This window comes from Caloenas nicobarica, chromosome 2 (genome assembly GCF_036013445.1).
Source record: "Caloenas nicobarica isolate bCalNic1 chromosome 2, bCalNic1.hap1, whole genome shotgun sequence".
Taxonomy (NCBI): Eukaryota; Metazoa; Chordata; class Aves; order Columbiformes; family Columbidae; genus Caloenas; species Caloenas nicobarica.
Genome location: NC_088246.1, coordinates 75,388,762 through 75,411,861, shown reverse-complemented (window position 1 = coordinate 75,411,861; position 23,100 = coordinate 75,388,762). Strand labels below are relative to the sequence as shown.

The window sequence follows — 23,100 nt, the reverse complement described above, 5'->3', positions numbered from 1 at the left end:
AATCTGCAAATTGACTCTTGAACTATGATCGCACCAATATGACTCCTGTGAAAAGATGTGCTTCAGCCTCCATCTCCAAATAGTCAAATAAACCTTTCTTTCCTATTGCCAGCTACACAAAAGCTACAAAATTCTCTCTGAGGCCACCGCACATTTTGATTCAAAGCATCAGATATTATATACTTTGTTCTTGGTTTTGTGTAGCAATAGGCATTATGGTACCCATCTAAGCCTCCCTTGGTTTTGGTGCAGTTGATAGTAGTTGCTAAGTTCTACTTTCTGAGATAGATCTTCACTGGTTTGTCTTTTTAAAACTTGCTCTGAAATTTGCCTTAAACCACATTGGTTTTTCCATTGGTTGGAGTTGTGGTTTTTTTGTTTGTTTTTTCGTCTGCCACATCTGTAACTTCCTGACTTCTTGAATTTTTTTTTCCTTCAAGATTTCAGCCTCCTAGTATTAGTCTTCATCAATCTCTTAGAGCTTCCGGTTTCATATTAATATATTGGTGCTGCTGAAACAATATGACCCACTTAAATATCATAGTGCTTATTCCATTGCTTCCTTAGTTGTCTGTTCTGACTAGCAATACTATCAATATTGCTACTTGTACTTTAATTTAGATACATATATTTTCTGGAAAGAAAAAAAAAAATCCAGTACTTTATAAAAGCAGATTTTTACAGGGGAAAGTAGCTTTTTGGGATTGGGACCACCTGTAACTGTAATAACCTTGTCTTCTATACTGATTTGCTCTGTAGCCTGAGGGAAGCCACTCTAGCAGCTCTGCACCATTTTCTATGTATGGCAGCATGTGTTAACTACTTAATTAGTGCTTTATGGAGTTATCAGTTTAGGTTTTTTGTCTGTGAGATTTTCCGTTTGATAGACTGTTCTGCTTCATTCACTGTCATTTATGGAAGCCTAAGGTCTTAGAGAGCAGCTGAATGCTTTCCTGAGCTGTATGAAGAGTGTGCACCCAAATGCTCCCCATGCGTGTGGGACCTGTCCAGCTGTGTCAGGGCAGCTCCTGCCTCCAGTTCCCCCCAGCTGCTGGCTGAGGCCTCCTTCTCTCGTCACTGCTTTTGGCTGTGGTGGTTTTCTTGTGATTTACCCTGGGTGTGTTGTTTTGATTTGCCTGTTTACCACTATATTCTTGGTTTCAAAATTTGATGAAAACATGTTCTTATGATGGATGTTTTCCCAAGACTCATAGTCGTGTTTCATCTTTTCTATCATCTCTGCAAATCCCACAACTTGGAAGACCATACCATTTGTACTGGAATCAAGCTGTGGGACAAGACAGTGTGAAGACAAATGCGTCTTGTGTTTTCTAGTCATTGCCTGCAGTGATACAGGACAAGGCTTAATTGAGGGAGGATATCATATAAGTGTTCCTCATGCAAAGCATCTGATCCAAGTTTTTTACTCTCCATAGTCTCCTACTGTTGACTTTAGGACTTTGTCTGGGTTTTTTAGTGGGTTTTTTGTTTGTTTGTTTTTAAATTATTATTTAATATAGGAAGAGTAAAGAATTCTGGATATTCTCCATGAGTTCTCCAGTTCAAGCATGTCCTCGCAGACCCACCGATCCTAGATAGTGTTGCCAAAAACAAACAGGGGAGAGAAGATTTGGCTTGGGAGCACAGGTTGTATTTACATACTCCTTCCATCGTGCCTCATTTCAGCTGTAGCCGGTAGATCATATTTGGGATTTATTCCTCTCCAACAGTATAAAAGGACAAATTTGGCAAGACAATACACTGTTCTGAATCACTTTTTTAGTTCAGAGCATCCAACTGTGCAGCACCTGTTGCATGGGATACTCCAAGATACCTTTCATCATTTTGCTTTTAATGTGGGCTTAGTTTCCCAGAATATTCGGAAAACTGTGGGAGGGATTGCCTCTGGGACAATTTGTGAATGTGACTTTAGATGTGGTGTAAATAGCAGTCCTGTGCTTTGCCTAAAAACAGGGTCTTTAAGAAAACTGCTTGGCTCTAATACTTGACTCTTCAGTGGAGATTACTTTGCATTGAGTATTTCTGAATCAGAAGTGAGCACCTGCTTGGCATGTGCATTTCTGAATGTGCCGTTCGCCTCTAAGAGGTACCCCAAAGACACAAGCGAAGACTCAAGAGACTCCTCCTTTGCGCTTCCCCTGCCCACCCCAGCCAGTCATTTCTGCCCAGGTCAGTAATTCTTGATAAGGGGGTGCTGCTGTGGGACAGATTGGCTGTGTTGGTAGCAGCCAGGAATGTTATGTATTGCAGACAAACCCAGGACAGGGTATGGCTGGCCCCGGTAGGGCACTTGGCTGCCTGTACTTGTGTAGCGGAAGGTGGCCTCTGCTGCAAGCCAGTGAGTGCTCAGGTAATCTATTCATTGGCCATCTCTTAATAAACTTGCTTGTGAATATCCCATCTTCTGTTAATAACAGGTGTTGGGGAGTGGCTGGAAACACATGAACCTCCTTGAGGTAGACAGGTAAAAACAGAGATGCTTCTTCCCAGCAGACATGCTCGCTCCAGATACTCTCCTGTAAAGCTCAATATATACACATCAGTGTCCTGAACCTCTGAAAGTCCTCTTGCCACGTTTGCCTACTGCTTATGTCATGTGTGTATGGCAGGTATATGCTTGTGTCTGTACAGGAAAATGCCTGGGATCTATTTTGGCAGTGTCTGTTGTAGGCTAGCCTTACATTAGGGCACTCTTATTCCACACACAGAGAGCCATTTTTTAGATCACTTTGGGGATTGGATTAAATTGCAATGAAGTGTTCTTAATATAGAATGTGTTCACCTTAGGAGTTAGTGTGAAATAGCTGGATATACTTCGAGTTTAAACTTTAGCCTATTTTGCAATAGCTTTCCTCTAGAGATGAGCCCCAAGAGATGTCCTTACTTAGCTCAAATTTGAGAGCATTTTGAATGAACACTGCAATATCATAACCTGCAGCTCCAAGAATATCAAGATAGGAGAGTTCTTCCTTATGAAATGTTCCAAGTATTAAAAGGCTTTATAAAGGCATCTGTAACCCAGGGAAAGTTGTTCTTCTTTGTACTTATTAGTGAGAAAAAGAAATACAATTAACTCTTTGCCTCCCCCATCAAACGTTTTGGCCTGTGCTACTGTGAAATATGGCTGGGGTTTCCTGACTGGAGTCATATCAGAGAGGCTTAGGAATTTTTTTTATTATTATTCTTTCCATTACAGCCACCTTGAATAATAGCTAAAATGTTGAGAATGATCATGTGCACTGTTTTCTATTTGTCAGCAGTATCCTGACTATAGATTCAATGGAAGAAAAATCACTCTGAAGAGAGCAATCCTAATTTATCTTGGTGCAATGATAAAGTAAAAAAAGAATTTGCTCACCTGAGCAGTGTTTGTATTTCCGGTAAAATAATAAGGATGGAAATATATTTGGAAAGCCTCTTGCTGTTGTTAGAAGGGAGACACTTTTTTCCACTGTATGAATGGGAAGTTTACTTAATACCTCATGCATAAAAATGCACAATTCAAAGGTAGTAAAGCAGATGTTTTAAGAGATGTGTTGCCAAATTACATCTTATTAATGTTATCCTTCTTTTAGGGGCATTGTCTTAAGTGTTAGGTCTAGTATTTTGTTATTCCAATCTTAAAGTATGTAAACTTTCTTCTGTTTCCACTTATTTGATTTAAAATAGTCAGACTAAAGTAAACCTATTTAACTTGGGAGTGGAGAAATGCCATTTTCTCTTGTATTGTTTGTCTGCTTCCAGTAGTAGAATTTTATGTTCAAATTAGTTGCATTTTGGGTTGGCATTACAAGTTTATCTTCACATGAATGCTTATGGTCTGAGGGTGTCCTGGTTTTGTTAAAAAACAAGTTTCTCTTTTAGTGAATTTCCCTGTCAGCTAAAGCCACCTAAATAACTGCAGTTTTCCTGAAAGCTAGATACATGTTTTGGTAGACATAGCAATGGAATGCGAGGTCATTGATAAGGATGGATGCACATCTCGCGAGAGCAGTGAACTGAAACAGGTGACCAAAAAACTGACCAACTAAAGTATTCCATCCCATTGACATCATACTTCATATCAAAGTGGGGGATCACGAGGATCTCGTCCCTTTTTCTTTATGGCCGACACTGGGAGAGGACCTTGCGAGTTGTCCCTGCAAACTGAGGCCTAGTGACAGACTGAATCCAGTTCCGGTTGGCTGTAGAGTCCAGTCCAGGACTTCGGGTGCCGGCCCTACATCTGCCGGAGCCGTTGCCAGGACTTACAAGATTGGTTTTGTATATTTTGTATTATTTTCTCTATTGGTAGCATTAGTAAAACATTTTTAATTTTTCCAACTCTCTTCTCTCTGTCCGTCTTTCCCTCTCAATCACCTGTTCTTAGTGGGAAGGGGGGAGAGGGAGGAGTGAACGGTGGAGAGGGGGTTAACAATACATCTGCCACGGTTTTATTGCCACCCCGCAATCAAACCATGACAGAGGGAAAGACATTTAAAAGCAAAATTAATTAAATAGCCTATAACTTACTGAAGTCCAATGTGACTAGTAATGCTGCTGTCTTCCTAACAGTGTCATTATAAACTTACAAATGTATTTGATACTGTAAGTAATCAAAGAAATGGAGAAAACTAGGTACCAAAGGGAAAAAATGGCTACTATAGACCATATTACTCTAAATGTGACATGGGCAGCCAACATATAAAGTGATGCAGTACAGAAAGCCTTCTGATTGAATAGAGAAATATTACCATGGGTACATTACTGCGGTAATTTGCCAGTCAATCTGTGCTTAAAACCTATATTCTCTGTGTATGGAAATGTGACGTATTTGCAAAAACAGTGGAAGATGGCTGAAGAACATCTAGTGGCTCCTGTGTAACTGTTTCCTGGAAACAGAATTGAGAAGTGGTTAACTTCATTTGAAAAGATAAAGTTATCGTGTGTGCATACATACCCATTCCCAACAGTAGGAGTTTTGAGGAGGTTTTGACACCAGTGGCAGGGTACCATGGTGTCAGCAGCCCGTAATTTGAAGAAGTACCACCCTTTCCGCACCCCTTTCTCTTCCCAGGTGTCTTTGGGGATGCCTCTTCTAATACTGGGCTGTGCACAGCTTATTGTTATTATTATTAGTAGTAGCACTGGTTTGCGCTCTGCATCAATACTTATATCCTTCCAGAATAGGGTGGTGTAAAGTGTGTAAGTGTATCTTTCATAAATCGCACATACCTTCTGTACACTTTTTTTGAAACACAGAGCAAAACAGTGTTTTAGGTGAAATGTACAATAAATTCAGTTTGTTGGGTTTTCGTTGGTTTTGGTTTTTTTTGTTGGTTTTGGTTGGGTTTTTGCGGGGGGGGGAGGGGGCGGGGGGTTGTCTTCTCCTTACAAATATTTATAGTGACATTCAAAGGAAGCTGGAACTGTTGTTTGATTCCAAAATGTAAGCACTGTAACTACATATATTTGGACAAAAAAATGAGGACATATCTAGAGTACCTTTTTGGAACACATAAGGTTTTGATAGTTTTTTAGAACCTTCCTTTTGAATTTCTGTCATCTGTGCCAATACACTGCAATTCTAAGAAATAGTTACTGTGTAATTGCTGGAGCAGAGGTGGAAAAATTCCTGGAAGCCATTATATGTTATGTTTGCATCATGGTATCACTGTCTGGGGTTGGTGTCTTGTGTGAAATATTTGATGTAGTGCAGAGTTAAGACTGGAAAATTAGAGTCAGAGCTTGCTAGTACATATGAACATGCAGCAAAACAGCACTCTTTGTAGGCATAAAGGGAACATGAGGCAACCTGTGCTGGACAACTGATGTGAAGTCTTGTGGGTTACATATACAGGGACTATAAAGCAGTGAAAGTATAGAAAGGACTTTGCAAAAAACACAAATTGCTTCTAGCTCTGATTTTTGTTGTTGTTGTTGTTTAATTTTTTTTCCGTATCAGTTTTGCAGATCATATTTTTTCCTCTCCAGTACTTGAGTTGTAATCAGTTACAGTTGCAGTGTTATTTTCACAGTTCACACTTTAAGAAATTGTTGTTGGTGCTTATTCAAGTGGGGTGCTGCTTCTTAACCATTTTGTCACTTAGTGTAGGAGAGGATGTGGTTGGTGTGTGAGGGTACAGGAAAGGTGACAGGGTCCCTGGAGCTCCTTGTGACCACTGCAGACATATCTGAAAATACTGAGTGATTTCATGATTGAAATGAGAGATTACTTTAAGTGTAGATGAATGCCAAGTAATGAGGAGGGGACAAAAGAGACTTCTAGGTGAAACTATGCCTATAGCAAACCATAAAAACGTGCCTGGACAATGTCTGGTTCCTGACTACATGTTACTGATGTTACTGCTCAGGAAAAGGGCACGGGGTTTGTTTTGGGTAGTTTTCTGCATACACCTGGTTGGTGCTAGCTTAAAAAAAAAAAAAGTTAGAAATTGTTATGGAAAAGGAGTAGAGGACAAAAGACTAGGCTTGAACATACCACATTATAAATCCCCATCTTGACAATTGTGTGACATTTTGGACCCTGTTCCAAGATCTAGTAAAAGAGGTGTGGAGAAGAATGACAGGCTTGAGCTGGCTTCTGGAAGAAGAAAGGGGAAATAAGATTGGGACTAACCAATCAGGAGAAAGGATTTGATGGAAAGGATTGAGAAAGCAAAGCTGTAAGTTGCAGAACTTAATGCAGAAATATACTTTGGCAGACAAAACCTTAGTGGTTTCAAAAGTACCTTGGACAATCTCATAGGGGAAAAGGATTTAATTACATGGTTTGGGTGCACCATATGGTTCTGGGCATGCAAATTTTAGGAATCGCTAAGTTTCTGGTGGCTGGAGTTGAGGAAAATATTCAGACAGCATCATTCACACCTCGCATCATCTTATGCTCGTTCCTTAGATATCCGTCCTAAGCCTTTCAGAAACAGCGTTCTCTGTCAGACAAGCCCTTGAATTAAGTGTACCACCACAAGTACACTAGTACATGTGTACTCAAACAGAATCATGCAAAAGAGGCTTGGCTGTCCTTGGAGCACCTGTTTGGATGTGTCCCCCATGTTGCTGCAGGGAGGGGAGTGTTTGTACTCAAGACTTGCTATGTGTGCCAAACTGAACTTCCCCAGAATTTGGGATGCAGTAAGAGTGAGGCACGGATAGCTTGGAGATGAGCTTGGGATTGTAACTTTTGGATTGTTGTGATGTTGTGTGTTGTTTTGGTTTCAACTCTGTTTGTCTAGGTGTAGTGCATTTTAATTGCCATAGTGCATTTTAATTGTTATCCCACTCCCGTCTTTTGGAGAGGTGCATTTTTTTCTGTCTTTTGCTGGTGGAATGGGGAGGGTTATACCTTTGCTGTTCTGCCCCTTTTGCAGCTTCTGTATTTTGTGTCTTCCTTTCTTTTGAATCAGACCAGTTCCTTTCTTATCTGTTGCCGATAGCATGTTGGGGTTTTTTTGTTTGTTGTTGGTTGGTTGGTTGGGTTTTTTCCTTTAAGAGCAGCTGCATGAAAATGATTACTGTTACCAGGTTTTTATCAGCAGCTGCAAAACCAAGTAGTCCTCTTAATTTCATTTTGCATCTGTGTGGTGAAGCTTTGTGCAGTAGTAGTGTCTTCACTTTTGAGATGATCACATTACATTAATTAACAGTTTGCAGTTGTAAGATTTTTTTTTTTTTTTTTTTGCTAACTACAAGAGCTATTATTTTACCTCTTAAACAAATGTAGTTCCTCATTAATTGACAATATCCAGGATAAATTGTCTTTTTTCCAAAGCCCTTATTGGTTTTGGAAGGCTCAGTTTGAAAGGAGATGGCCATGGTGTTTTGTTTGTCTTTGGTATGCTACCGCCATTAACATATTAAAATGCAGAACTGCTTTTGGTTTGTTATGAAATCTATATTTTAGGATTGTAAAATGTAGTTGTAATTAACTTGAAAATAAGTAACCTCAATGCAAAATTTTCATGTGAGGAAGTCTGTGGCAATACAGTTAATTCTCTCTGGCACTTTTTATTTCTTTTCATCCTCATGTGCTGCAACACATGTCCAAGACCGTCCAGTGATGCAGCCTTTGCCTATTTGTATATAGCATGAAGTACAGCTTTACATCTGAGTTCTCTCTTCACTTTTGTGGACCGAATGCCAAAAGAAAGAGCCTCCTACACTTCAAGGTGTAGAAGGTCACAAACTTACAGTGACAGTCACTAACAAACATAGTTTAACTCTGTTGGTGCTGTTTTCTAATCCGTACCAGATGGTCAAATCTCCCTGCGCAGAGATGCGGTTCCTAGAGCTGACAGGTTTTTGAGTCCAGTCTAAGTATCCGAAAAGTGTGTTTACAAGATTGGATGTAGGAGGCTTCTTCCACTGAACTGCAGCTGTCCCTTCTTCGTGGTTTGAAGCTGCAACTATTGACAATTGCAGACAGAGTTTATACAAAAACTAGAAAGGTTTCTTGCCAATTCAATAAGCGTGAGAAGTGGTGTGTGGTGTTTATATCTTGGTCTCTCTTGCTGAAAGTTTTGTCTCTTAATGTCTATAATCTTTGCCTCTTCCATCTGAAAAGTAATTTTCTGGTATTTGAGTATGTCTTTGAACGTATGAGTCATGAGAAAAGGTCTGCTCAGAGCTCTTACACAGGTTTACTGACTTGACTCTCTTTTGGTTTAGTCCAATCTATTGTGCTCTCCTGGTTCTCCACTATTTTCACTGTGACTAGGACAGAAGCCATAAAATCTTGTATTAGGGTTTAGAAATCAGAGGTGATCTCCGTTGTTTTAATTTATCTTTCCTGTGGAAAACCAAACTATTGCAGCCAGTGATACCATTTCATCTTGTGTTCCTAATGAAATAACGTGCAACAGTGGTGTTCCTGCAAATTCCCTTGGAAGGGAATTCTCTTAACGGAATGTAATCAACACAGTGTGCTTTACAAGGGAAAAGTATTGGAAGCGCCCCTCATCAATTTCATATTTGGTATGAATCAAATTTTTATTTATTCTGCTGAAATAAAAAAAAAGTAATTGATAAGCTGTGAAAAATTTAGGAATAAATTCAAAACTTCTGTGACAATATAAGTATTAATTTTCTATTTCATTTTATTCACCTCTGTCTCTGTGACTGAACAGAAACTGATTTCAGTTTCTTCTTTTAAAAAAATTGAAAAATCTTGAGTTTTAACATCTTAACAAAAAGTGATATGGAAAGAGCATTAAATCACTAATACAAGAAGAAAGACTTTTGAAAGTAAAATAAAACCTTACTATTTTATAGCTCCTTTGACAGACAGCTTCCCTAATTAATCATAATAGATTTATAATCAAAGATTTTGAAATCTCTTGTAAAAAAATAAATAAAAAATCATAGCATTGCCTGGTTTTAGAACTTTAAAAATATAGCTTCTTCAGAAACAATTATGACAAATTAAGCAAGATATATCAATGGCATTTAATTAACAACTTATTTATACATGGTTTAACTGTACTTTTTAAGACGACATACTCATGGTTGTTTAGTCTGGAGGAGGCTGAGGGGAGACCTGATCACTGTCTACAACTACCTGAAAGGAGGTTGTAGCATGGAGGGGGTTGGTCTCTTCTCCCAAGTAGCAAGTGATAGGACAAGAGGAAATGGCCTCAAGTTGTGCCAGGGGAGGTTTAGATTGGATATTAGGAAAAAATTCTTCACAGAAAGGGTTTTCAGGCATTGGGACAGGCTGCCCAGGGAAGTGGTGGAATCACGATCCCTGGGGGTGTTTCAAAGGCTTAGAGATGAGGTTGTTAGGGACGTGGTTTAGAGGTGGACTTGGCAGTGTTAGGTTGATGGTTGGACTCAGTGATCTTAAAAGGTCTTTTCCAACCGAAACAGCTATGATTCTCTGATGTTCTGAAGTACTTGTTTGAGATAAGGACTGTGGGTTCCAGTGGACTTCAACAAAGTCTCAGACTGCAGTTTTCAGGAAAAGGCTTTCAAAACTTTCCTGTCTTGGCCTGTTACATGTTTTTCCAACATTTTTAACCCTACTGTCTCCTTCCTCCATGCATATTCTATTGCTTTACTCTGACAAATTTTATGGAAATTTTACATGATGATTTTAAGATGCAGATAGATTATAGATCCAAGATGTTATCTTACTTTCTCTTATGAATGTTAGTCATTTTTTGTATTATGTTTCTAATGTGGAGTACAGAAAAACCTGTCCTTTCTGTGTCATGAGGAATGACCTGTTTACTTGCATGTCTTCAAATTCTGTCTGTTCAAGTGACTGGGAACAAGACCAGAAAGACACAATGCTCTATTTGGCAGTTCTAATAGCGAAAGTTGTTTAGATTTGAGAAATATCTCATTGTCTATGAATCCATTAAAATACCCATCACTGCATCGGCCTCGTTTCCCTGTCACAGAAGTATAGTCTGTATTTCTTCGTTTCCATTTTCCTTTAAAGACTGTTATGCTTTATATGATCTTGTCAATCAAGTTCTTTATTTGGCTTATTGTAGGTGTCGTTTTCTTCTGTATATTAATTTCTTGTGGCATTTGAAACAAAAGGCTTCTGCTTTATCTTTGCAATCTTGATGCTGTTGGACGACTTAAAAGATGTTGGAAAGGGAGAAAGCAGAGTGTTAACCTACTATAGTGTTTTGGTTAAACAAACCTTTGGTTAAATAAACCTTTCCCTTCCTTCTAAAAATAAGTATATATTGGTCTATTTGGCTTGTTTAAAATGTATTTTCTCACAATTGTAAAATTAATTTGTTGATACCTTTGTCACTTTAATTTTGCTCTTTGCACAGTGACTATTTCTGTAACATTTCAGTAACTTCCAGGGTGCCAAGTTTCATATTTACTATGTGTTCTTAATATGACTTGTGTGTTTTCTTGCTAATAGAGATTTCGAAACTGCTGAGCTAATAAATGTAATGAATAGTCTGTTGTTGTCTTGAACTATTTTCAGGTACATCCACCTTTATGGAAGCATTAGCAGCCAATGGTACAACCAACATACAGACATCTGTAACAGGAGTGACAGCCAGCAAACGAAGGTTTATTGATGACCGGAGAGATCAACCTTTTGATAAAAGGCTACGTTTCAGCGTGAGACAAACGGAGAGTGCATACCGGTACAGAGACATTGTTGTCAGGAAACAAGATGGATTCACACACATTTTGCTATCGACAAAATCATCTGAAAATAATTCACTAAATCCAGAGGTCAGAACAATTCTGATTTGGGAGGGGGTGGGAGGGCGGTGAGGGAGTTTTAAGTCTCTGCCTCATTTATGCCTGTTATTCAGGCACAAACATACATGAAACAAGACTCAAGGTCTTGCTTGCAAGATGTTACACATACAACTGACATTAAGTGTAAGTCAGTTGAGTTTTAACTACATTATCTGAACATGTAGATGTACTGTCTCTTATAGGTCATGGTGATTTATGAAGTGAAACTTGAAACAAGCTTTAGCCTGAATTAAGGGTCTTTTTTTTTTTTTTTTTCCCCTGAACTGGCTGCATATGCCATCTGCTGTCCAAATTACAGAAATGCTGAATGAGTGCTTTAGTTACAGATAACATTTAATAGATCTTTTCTAAACGATTTCATTATCTTAGTCTAATTACATTTTTGAAAGGCAAAGCTTCTAATACTTCTCTCAAATTTTCTTATTTTGGGTTGATGAAAAAAGTTAATGTTTCAAATATGATGGTTGAGTTGGATCCTAAGGAAAAATTAAGATGTTGAAGATTGAGATCTCATGGGGGAACAGGGGAGGAGAACTGTATGCTGCTTTTTAATGATAGAATAAAAATATTGTAATGTGGTTTTTTTTCAGGTAATGAAGGAAGTCCAAAGTGCACTGAACACAGCAGCTGCAGATGACAGTAAACTTGTGCTGTTCAGTGCAGTTGGTAGCATTTTCTGCTGTGGTCTTGATTTTATTTATTTTATACGACGTTTAACAGATGATAGAAAAAAGGAAAGCACTAAGATGGCAGAAGCTATTAGGTATGTAAGATTATCTTCAGTCATCTGAGTGCATATTCTTCATTCTGTAGTCTGGCTTGTTTTATCTTTTTTATTTCAAAAGCCTCTAATTGAACAAGATCTCAGACATCCACCGGTTATGTGATATAATGTGCAGTAGTTCTTCATACTCCCTGTCCTTTTCTACTTGAGTTGTCATTTCATGCATCACTCTTTTTACTACTAAAATTGAACTATGAGAACTGGTAGTGTGGTAGTAGTCGTTCAATTGAAACCAATTTTAAAAGTCTTAAACAGCCGCAGGATTTCAGGAGAACAGATTTAACACACACAAATACAAAATGTGCATTGAATTATTAACTTTAATAGTACATTCATGGCAGTGGAATGATGGATATTTTAGAGGAGCAGATTAATACTAGCGGACATCATACCAATGCCAGGTACCAAACCTAATGTTTAAACAAAATGAGCTGAACTACTACGAACTAGAATATATATGGAAAAAAGTACGAATCTTAGAGACTTGTTTTAACAGTTCAAACAAGTAGCTTATCATTTGAACACTGATTTTTGAGGGCTTGGGCTCTTGGATTAGCTATTGTGTGCCTCCAGAGTATTAATATTCCTTCAGAGACCTATGTTCTGTTGTTGTTATCAATATTCATGTCCCTAAAAAAGGCCTTGTAACACGTAAAGCCTGCTTCATTGGAGGCACAGTTGACTTACAGAGTTGACAATAGTCACTTTTTTCCAAAGGAAGTTTTTCAGTCCTTGCATGTAGAAGTCACTCATGCAGTGACTTCAGATGCGGCTGGAGGACAGAGGCTCTTAACACTGAGCTTCTGTCACTAGTTTTATGTAAGCCCTTCCAGAAGACTGATTTGTCACCTATTATTCATTGTCAGTAAAATGGATAAAGGTAACTTTAAAACACCTACAAACGTCCTCTTCAGATATAATACTGGTATTTTTTATGTATATGCTAGAGATGGTCCTTTACGGAACATTCAGGCATGATTAAAATTATCTTAAGTCTCTGGATGGGATGTTTGTATGATGGCTTGAATAAGATGGTTCCAGAAATTATTTTTGCATTCATCTATTTGAGTTCAGTAGAATGAGTTAAGAAGCAGCATGATAACCTTTAGTGATGGATGCAATGTAATAAAAATGTTCTGTTTCACGGAAATACAAAAACATGTAGTGCAGATAAAGAGCAAACCACTAAATCCCCCTTTTAAAAAACGTTGACAAAAATCCCATATTTCAGCATCTAATACTGAAATGGAAAATCATCTGTCATTCAGTACAAAGGAGTGCTTTACAGGTGCTGACGACTTTACGTTGTACCTTGTATACTAATGAGAATTTGTCTTGTACTTGAAGCAAATATAGACAACTTCTTCATTGTATGTGGTAGCTGCTAACTGAGAAATGTCTGCACCTCACTTTTGAAGTTTTGGAAGTCTACTTGGTCTAATGCATGTGTACAGACACACACATATGTACGTGCACACACATGTGCTTGCTTTTTCCTGCAAAGCTCTTGAAGGCGTTCACTGTTTGAGAACAGAGAAGCACGTAAGCATCCATGCTTTGTGCCTACTGGAATGAGTTGTCATTTTGCATTGATAACGAGGATGAGAATATGCATTTGTAGCTCAGTAGCATAGCACCTATAGTAGTATGACCAAACAAGAGAGAGATGAGTGGATGTTCGCAGGCATGTGGTATGTGGTAATGGAGCTCTTACTGTTTGTGGCTTGTTCATAATTTGAAAAGGCAGATTGAATTATTAAGCTGTCTCTCAAAAATCCAGAAATATACCTTAAGGGAACTCAGTAATGCTTTGCCCATCTTCACTTATACATTCACTTAAAAGTACAGATAGATACCTTATACCAATGTCATACATAAACACAATGGAGTCCAAGCAGGGCTGTAACCACTGTTTTGGTGCCCAGAGGTGAGGTATAACTACAGCCTCATCTAAGGGCTGTGAGGCAAGTGCCACAAGCACCATATGGTTGCTTGTAGGAGGGGCATTAAATCCACACCTGCCCAATTACTGTGCTGCTTTGGGCTGGGAGAACTGCAAGCCTTTCACAGAATCAGAGATGGTTGAGGTTGGAAGGGACCTTTGGAGGTTATCTTGTTAACATGCCCTTGGTCAAGCAGGGGCACCTAGAACAGATTGCCTGGAACCATGTCCAGGCAGAGTTTTTGAATATCTTCAAGGACTGAGAGTCCACAACCTTGCTGGCTGCTTGTTCAGTCACCCTGACAATAAGAACGTGTCTCCTGATGTTCAGAGGGAACTTCCTGTGTTTCAGTTTGTACCCATTGCCTCTGGCCCTGTCACTGGGCACCACTGAGAAGAGCCTGGCTATGTCCTCTTTGCACCCTCCCTTCAGATATTTGAACAGAGTGATGAGATCCCCTGAGCTGCCTTCTCTCCAGGCCGAACAGTCCCAGCTCTCTCAGCCTTTCCTCGCTTGAGAGATACTTCAGTCCCCTAGTTATCTTGGTGACCCTTTGCTAGGCCATCTTGGGTAACTCCACATCTCTCTTTCACTGGGGAGCCCATAACTGGACACCAGTGCTGAGCAGAGGGGCAGGATCACTTCCCTTGACCTGCTGGCAACACTCTTCCTAATACAGCCTAGGATACCATTAGCTGCCTTTGCCACAAGGGCATGTTACTGGCTCAAGGTTCAACTTGGTGTCCACCAGGACCCCTAGGTTCTTTTCTGCCAAACTGGGTGCATTTGGCCACTCTCAGAAGCCCATTTCTCCAGCCTGTTGAGGTTCCTCCTGATGGCAGCACAACCCTCTTAGTGTATCAACCCAGCTTTGTCATCAAACTTGTTGAAGGTATGCTCTGCCCCATCATCCAGGCCATGAGTGAAACTGTTGAACAGAACTAGACCCAGCACTGATGCTCTGGGGTGCACCACTAATTACTGGCCTCCGGTTAGACTTCATGCCACTGATCACCACCCTCTGGGCCAGCCATTCAGACATTTTTCAGTCCACCTCACTGTCTGTTCATCCAGCTCGTGCATCAGCAGCTTGACTATGAGAGTCTTACGGAAGACAGTGCTGAAAACCTCATACTGAAGTCTAGGTAGATAATATCCACTGCTCGCTCTCATCCACCAAGCTAACCACCTCATCAGGGAAGGCTGTCAGGTTGGTTTTGAAAGTGATGTTACTGTGGAGATGAATTATTACTGAGTTTTCAAGGGCTGGTATGTTTTACTCTCTCTATATATGTAGTGAGCACATGTTTCTGTTTCTCTTCAGGAATTTTGTGAATACTTTTATTCAATTTAAGAAGCCTATCATTGTAGCAGTAAACGGCCCAGCCATTGGACTTGGAGCATCTATATTGCCTCTGTGTGACGTGGTTTGGGCTAACGAGAAGGCTTGGTTTCAGACACCATACACTACTTTTGGACAAAGTCCAGATGGATGTTCATCCCTTACGTTCCCTCGGATAATGGGCCTGGCTTCTGTAAGTAGCTTGCAGTGTAGGGGCTGACAGCTTCACAATGCAGTTGTGAAAATTTAGCCAGAGTGATTTCAAGGCTTTTTACCTCTGCTGTGTTGTCTTTGTTTTTAATTTCTCTCATGAAAACCTTTCATGAGAAATGAGTATTTATAACTTCTCTGCTTCATGCTGTTACAAACGAGTCTTCGCTTGCGTGCACAGCACAGAAAGCAGGCACGGGACCTAATCCCAAGTCATGGCCACCCTTAACCCTGGCGGTGGTAGAAGGGTTGTGTCCTGCATACCAGGACACAACTTCCCTGCTGACGCATCATGAGGACCAGCCAACAGTGTCTTGCATGCAGCACAGCTTCAGTGTAGCAGAGAAAGGGCTGGTCTGCACTCGGTGTCATTATACAGCAGGGCACTGTGTCACCAGCTATTAGTGCTCTCGTGCCACTATTCAAAATAAGTGATTCAGCTGTCATGCACTAGGTCTTGAGAAGTCGAGTCGAACTTCCTCGCTTTGTAGATATTTGCTGAAGTTTGACACTAGTGTATTATGCAATAAATACTCAGTCCAAATCACCTTTGTGAAGGATTTTTTTAATCTTGCACTTGATTTACAGCATTGATGGACTGAAAAAAAAAATTGTAACACTTTGCAATGCTGAAAACATAAGCCATGTGTCACTTAGTATCCCTTTTCTTGCTTTCCAACTAGATAAAATAACCAAATGTAACAAAAAGCCATTTAAAAATCTCTTACCTACATGATTTTCATGTTGCTTATGATTTTTATGCTGTGTTCTTTAAAAGCTGTTAGACTTCCCATCCCAATTTGAACAGGAACAGTATGAAACAAGTGCTTGTAGCTACACCTGGTTTTCCTAAATGGCTGTTTATTGCAAAAGCCGATTTTTCCCTGTAGGTATTTATTGATTTTAAAATTACATATTTCAATATATTAAAAACATCAATTTGAACGGGTCTAATGACTAATTGTGTGATGTCTGGATTCAGTTATTGGAAGGGAACAGAAAGGTAACTGGAATAGATTAACAGTTCTAAGAGTATCTTTAATATCTCAGCACGTTTCAAACTACTGATTGTTCCTTTCCCTTTTTATTTGGCCATCCATCCATTCATCCATCCATTCCACCCATCCCTGTCCTTTAGAGACTTGTGGTTGTTACTTTTTGTTTCTTTAGAAGTTGTACAAAAAACATGAGAAGCTCTTCCCTAGTATATGCTTTCATGTGTGTTTGAGAATGCTCTTGTTTTTAAACATAAAGATTTAAATTTGAAAGTTTCCAGTGATAACAGTTCCATAATATTCAGTGCAAAAGGAAAAAAAAAGTATACTCTTTTCATACTACCCTCGATCCTCTGCAGTATAAAAATGTCCATGCTGTATGGGACAAAGTTGGACTTTAATCACCAAATTTCATGAAATATATTCAGAATACATACTGAATTTTTTTATAAAGTACATGCTTTCTATCTATAACAGGACAGAAAGAAGAGATGGTATGAGTGAGCTGAGAAACATTTTGGGGAGCAAAAATATCATACAACAGAAAGAACTAAGGCTTCTGTTATACATCCTAATATTTGCTGCAAATGTATTAATTCAGCAATATTAATCCCTCTCTTAACTCTTGTAAGTCAGATTCAGTGCATTCTTTTTATCTTCAGCAGTTATGTAAAAATATTTAATTACAAGATTGTTTGAAATATCTTCCCTACTGGGTCGGTCTTGGCTAGTGAGCAGGTCTGGCATGGAGTGGTGTTTTTCACAGAACATGTTCAACAGAGGTCAGTATCACAGGAAATCTGAAGCCCAGACCTTCAGATTCAAAACCGATACTGTACTGGGGACACCAAGAATTTTAGAAAGATTCTTAAGCTTGGCCTTTGAGTTTTGAGATAATAGAGATGAAGGTGACGTCTGTGTGGGGAGATATGTAGTTGTGTGTCTGCTGTGGAGTTCTTGGTCTGGTTTTCTGGTCCTGGATGTAAAGCACAGGAGCCACATGATCAGGCTTCACACACTGGGTTTCCCTGTTGGTCTCCAGCACGCTTGGCTTTATTTCTTATGCTTTTCTGTCAGTTATGAGGGATACATATTTCCGTAGTGCCTGGAGTCCACATCACAGGTGAGGTCTCTGGTGTTAAGACCAGCTGCCTCCTGATCCCAGCGCAAGAGCCGAGATGCTCCATGACAGCTGGTGCCTGTGAGCCTCAAAGCGCTGGCTGTAAAAGGGAGACCAGACGATGTCTCTGGGATGTTGCTGTGTGAAAGGAGACAGGCAGACCGAGTTAAAAATGAATATGAGTATCTTATCTTAATGAAATCTTTTCATGATCTTCATTTCTTTTGTTGTATTGTATTTCTTGGAAAGTAACCACAGAGTGTGTTAGTTTTCATGGTGTGATTATGGGATTAAAACTTGTTTAGCAGTGGGTCTCCAGCATACACTGTAGAGATCAAAAGCAAAGATGCCAGAGCAACACATTCCCCTTCAAAACCTTTCGACTGAGAACACTAATGGGAGTGCTCATTTCATGTGAGGTTGTCTGCTAATGCTGTGTTACAGCTGGCAGAAATCAGATAAATGCACCATGATCACTGGTGGGTTTTCAAGTTCGGGAGAACTCAGCAGTTGCTACTGAGTTTTAGAAAATATTGTAAAGGTTTTCTAGCACTTGTTTTTATCCTTGTTGCCAAAAATATGTATGAAGAACATGTAGACCTGACCAGCTGACTTAAATTTCTGACTTTCCTAAATCCCAGTTACATCGACTTCACGTGCTAAGTATCTTTTAAAGTTATTTTGGAAGATTTTGTTTTTCCATATCTCCTTAGGAAAATGATTTCTGGTTTTAGACCAACTTGTGTATATCACTGATTTTTTTGGCTAGTGTTTCAGGTCAGTATTATTCACATAAAATCTGGAAAACTGGAAGGTATAGATGTCATAGTTAGTGAACCTTGTATATTTGATTTCGCTTTCACAGAAGGTAGAACCATCGGGGTATATAATTTAAACCTTTAGTTTGAGGCTTTTTTTAAACTAATATGGAAAGTTATAATTCACGTATATTAACTTACAAGGGATGTGCTGATTGCAAATTTTATGTAAAATATCCTAGAAAACATCTCTTTTTTTACATGCTCCTTGGAATGAGGGGTCACCAACCAAACTGCCAGCAGATCACCTTGTTGCATAGCATGTAGTACTCTGTTCTATACTTTTAAACTATGTACAAGATCTTGTAAATACTGTTGGGTTTTGTTGTGTGGTTTGGGTGTTGGCTTTTTTTTTGTTATTAGACTGCTAAAATAGCTCTTGAAAGGATTTATTAGTTCAATATTGAACTCCTAAATAAAAAGGGAATGTTTATTTTCTGTTCCTTTGATCAGAAATTGGAATATATCCTGCTCACTTCAGTGGGTTTTGGAGGTCAAATTCTAAGATGATCCAGCTATTTTAAATGTTCAATCATAAATTAAATACTGCTGAAGACTTTTGAGAAGTGCTGAAAATAAACCATCTATTTAGGTTTCAAACACTTTCAGTACTAAGAAGCATCTTGGTAGAAAAGAACAGGTAAATATTTTGCAACAAAGACGGGCAGCTCCCAGAAAGTCTACTACCAAAACTGGGTTGTCTGCCTAATTTACAGAAAATGTAGACTTCTAGCAAAGATTTCATTATTGCAGTTAACATTACAAAAGGCGAGTTGATGTATTCATTGCTGTTTTACAGACCTGCCACGCATTATAACCCATTACCATAGATATAGTTAAGTCAGCAGTACTGCAGGAAAGAGCTAATGAACAGTCATGAATGGGAAATGACAAAAGATTTTCAAGTTCAACCCTTAATCATCAACCTCCATATTTTCATACCTAGTGATGCAGTATAGTCAACAACACTGACCAGCTATCCGTAGGCAAGTCTTTTTTTTTTATTAAATAAAAGGCGGAAGAGCTATAACAAAACTATTTCAAATAGTGCAGGCATTTTCCTTATTTGTTTTGAACATTTTTCCTTTAATGAGTTTTGTCTCATTACATTTCATACCAGAAGTAACTTTTTATCCCTTCAGGCCAATGAAATGTTGTTCAGTGGAAGGAAGTTGACTGCACAGGAAGCTTGTGCCAAAGGACTCGTCTCTCAAGTATTTTGGCCGGGAACATTCACACAAGAAGTAATGGTTCGAATTAAGGAACTTGTCACATGTAATTCAGTTGTAAGTTTCCTTTATTTTCTTCCAAAACATTTTTATGATTAGATTAATAAAATTTATCTAAGTATTACTAGACTACATAATTATGCCCTTCTGAAAAAGACCATTTCCATGAAGCAAGGACTGTTTTAGTATAGCAATGTCTTTTAACACATTCTTATGTATCTTTTTTTTTCTAGGTTTTTTTTTAGTAGTTTTTAAGTTTGTATCTAAGTCGTCTTTATCATATGCCATAGTACATTGTGTTTAAGAGCGTTAAAACAGCATTGGATTCTTTACAATACATTTTGGTTTTAACATAGTTGAACTTATTCTAATCAACAATGTAAAGAGTTGCTCTAAGAGCTGTGCAGAAATCTTGAATTATTCTGAGTTAAATTTAATATCACAATCAACTTCAGAATTTGTCCACGTAAACCTGTAAGTTGCTCAGTTCTCATGTAATACTAACCTGGCTCTGACTGTTTTTTGTTTTGGTCTGTTTTTTGGCCTAGGTACTTGAAGAATCCAAAGCTTTAGTACGTAATATCATGAAGGTGGACTTGGAACAAGCAAATGAGAAGGAGTGTGAAGTTTTGAAGAAAATCTGGGGCTCAGCACAAGGGATGGACTCGATGTTAAAATATCTGCAGAAGAAAATTGATGAGTTCTGATAAGATGCCCATTGACACTGGAATTGTATTTCTTGGACATGAGGGCAAACAAAATATGCCCATTTTTAAAAAAAGTATATAAACTCACCCCTTGCTCAGCTTGGGAACAGGAGTGGACCCCCCTTTCCCCTTTTGTCGAGGGGTTTAAAAGTACTGTATCAGTTAAATTTGAACAAAACTCCTTTCTCCCTGATTGTTACATATAGATATATATACATACACACAAGTGTATGTGTGTGCATATATATATGTCTTTTATATATATATATATCTCTCTACAAAAAATGTAATATGTGTGTGAATGTGTTTATGTAGACACACACACACAAGCTAAAAAAAAAAAATTATAGAGTGCACTACCAACCATCTCTTTAAAGGCTCTAGTTTCTGTTACCTTTGGCTAGTACTGTATCAAATAGAGAATGATTAAAAAGTGAATGGTGTTGCATTATTTTCTATGTGGCAGGGAAGTCTGGAATAGTGCTTTTCTTTTTCATTAGAATACAGAATTGAAACGGGTATTAGCCAGCCCTTACTTTCACTGCCCAGTGAATCAGCTAAGATACAAGGCATGGTCTCAGAAGAAGGTTGAAATACCTCAAGTAATGGAACATTCTAAAATGTTGGGGAATTAAACCCTGTTAAGATTAAATCACACACATACCCCAAGAGAGAGTGTGCTCAGGATTAATGCTAAGAAAACACTCTGTCCTGTCTTGGGGAGAGGTATAGAAGGGTGGGAGGAAGGGGGCAGGAATATGTTTAATTCTTACCCAGTTAGCATGAAGAAACCACTGTCCCTTGGGGAAGGGGAATGAGGGGAAGTGGGAGGGAATTGGAAGGGAGAAGGAAAAAAAAAAAAAAAAAAAGCAGCTTCTTTTGCAGTATTAGTGAATCACTGAATATCTTATGTATGAATATCCTAAGTTATAAGTTAGCTTTAGTGGGTTCTTAAATACTCTCTCTGGGGGTTTTTGTTGTTGTTTTTTGTTTGGTTTTTTTAACTACATAAGTGCTTCTGTTGCTGGGTGAGAATACTACTTTATATACAGTTTGGGTTTCCTTTTTGGTTCTTTTTTTTTTCCTATTTGCTGGTTTAATTGATGTATTACACCAAAAACGCATTTTATGTTCATAAATTTTAGGTTCACTTAGAATATATTATTTAATAAGTTAAAATTCTTTTGGCACACTATTAAGTAAAAAAAAACCCAACAAAACTCCTTTCTAAAAAAAAAAACTACCTTATATTAGATGTTTAATGTTCTCTGTCTATGCTTTTTTATTATTTTAAATATACACTATATACAGTATGGTGTAAAAGAGTGCCCTGTGTAAATAGACCTATTTTGCATTCCTTTCAGGAGTGGTTATTGATTCCTGACTGCAGATATCTATTACTACTTGGGTATCTGTGCTTGCAATTTTATTGAATGTATTGTGAAGAATGAAAAAGAAAACAAACCTTATTTTTGTACAGTTTTGAAGTTTTTACTTGGAACTGACCCACCTCCCCTTCCCAGTGGAGAGCTGTACAGTGTGTAAATCTGCCTTTACCTTGGATTGGTACAGTATTTTTGCATCTGTGGGACCTACTTTTTTGTTCTAGTAGTTTGAACTATATATAAACTGTACAATCTGTAAAGTTTTTATAGAATAAATATTCAGCTGTGAAAACTGGTTAAATAAAACTAATATTTCTTAACACATTTTAAATGTGGCTCTCTCACAGAGTTGTCTTTTTCAAAGACATTTCAGTTCTCATTTTAAAGTAAGAGTTGCTTAAACAAATCTTGCAAATTAAAGACTTCAGTGTTTATGGTTTAGTCTGTTAAACTTATAAAAGCTCTTAATTTCCTTCAAATGAAAAGTTAAAAATTAATTTGTTGTTGTAAACTATATAGAAGTTCTCTTAGATGAGGTCAGTTGTGGAAGACAACATAGAGGAAGTAATTCTACTCAATTATTTGGTTACAATTCTAAAAGACCAATCAGTAAATGTTTCTTTGTAATCTCTTAAAAATTGGTCATTTTCGCCACAATACTGTGCTAAATCAAGAATTCCTTGGTTGAATTTGATTTTATTAAAAGGGAGAAGGAGAGAGACCTTACCTACAGTTCCGTAATTTTAAATGTTTTGGAGTTCAACTCAAATTTACATGAAGATCCATTTTTTTTGGCATCTGTAAGAAGCATTTGGATACAGATTGCATCTATTTCAGCTGAAGGATTATTTATGCTTTCCATAAACATTAATGAATTTCACCGTAACAGAGGACTGGATCTAGAGATACTTAAGAAAAATCAAATCAGTTGCAGGTGCAGGCAATTGAAGCAGAAAATAATTCTATTTGCTTTACTTTTATGTTATCATCAGTCAGACTGTTATGCTACCTGCAATTTGCATATTACAATGCATATTAAGCTCCTTACCATGTAAACTCCCATCCTTAACTGGAAAAAGTCCCAACTGCAAAGCAATTCATATGAACTGTCAGTATCCCTGTGCGATTGTCATACCTTTACATTAAAAGCAGTAACTGACTACACTATTAACAAATTATGTTCTCATTCATAAACAATATACACATTATGTCTGTATATTGGACTACAGGGATACTGTTTCTTTAGGAAAATATTGTCCAGCTCTTTTCAGTAAGTATCCTGTGATGTGTGTGAAAGTTAGTGACATC

General features: G+C 38.2%; 1 protein-coding gene across 1 annotated transcript in view; it reads left to right on the top strand.

The window, feature by feature from the left end:
- Positions 1-21,458, top strand: part of CDYL (chromodomain Y like) — a 106,867-nt gene extending 85,409 nt beyond the window's left edge. Inside the window, exons 3-7 of the mRNA XM_065628604.1 lie at positions 10,973-11,229; positions 11,850-12,022; positions 15,311-15,521; positions 19,614-19,757; positions 20,249-21,458. Of these exons, the coding sequence (XP_065484676.1) occupies positions 10,973-11,229; positions 11,850-12,022; positions 15,311-15,521; positions 19,614-19,757; positions 20,249-20,407 (944 nt within the window). The 3' untranslated portion in view covers positions 20,408-21,458. The remainder of the gene's footprint in view (positions 1-10,972; positions 11,230-11,849; positions 12,023-15,310; positions 15,522-19,613; positions 19,758-20,248) is intronic.
- Positions 21,459-23,100: the final 1,642 nt, after the last annotated feature.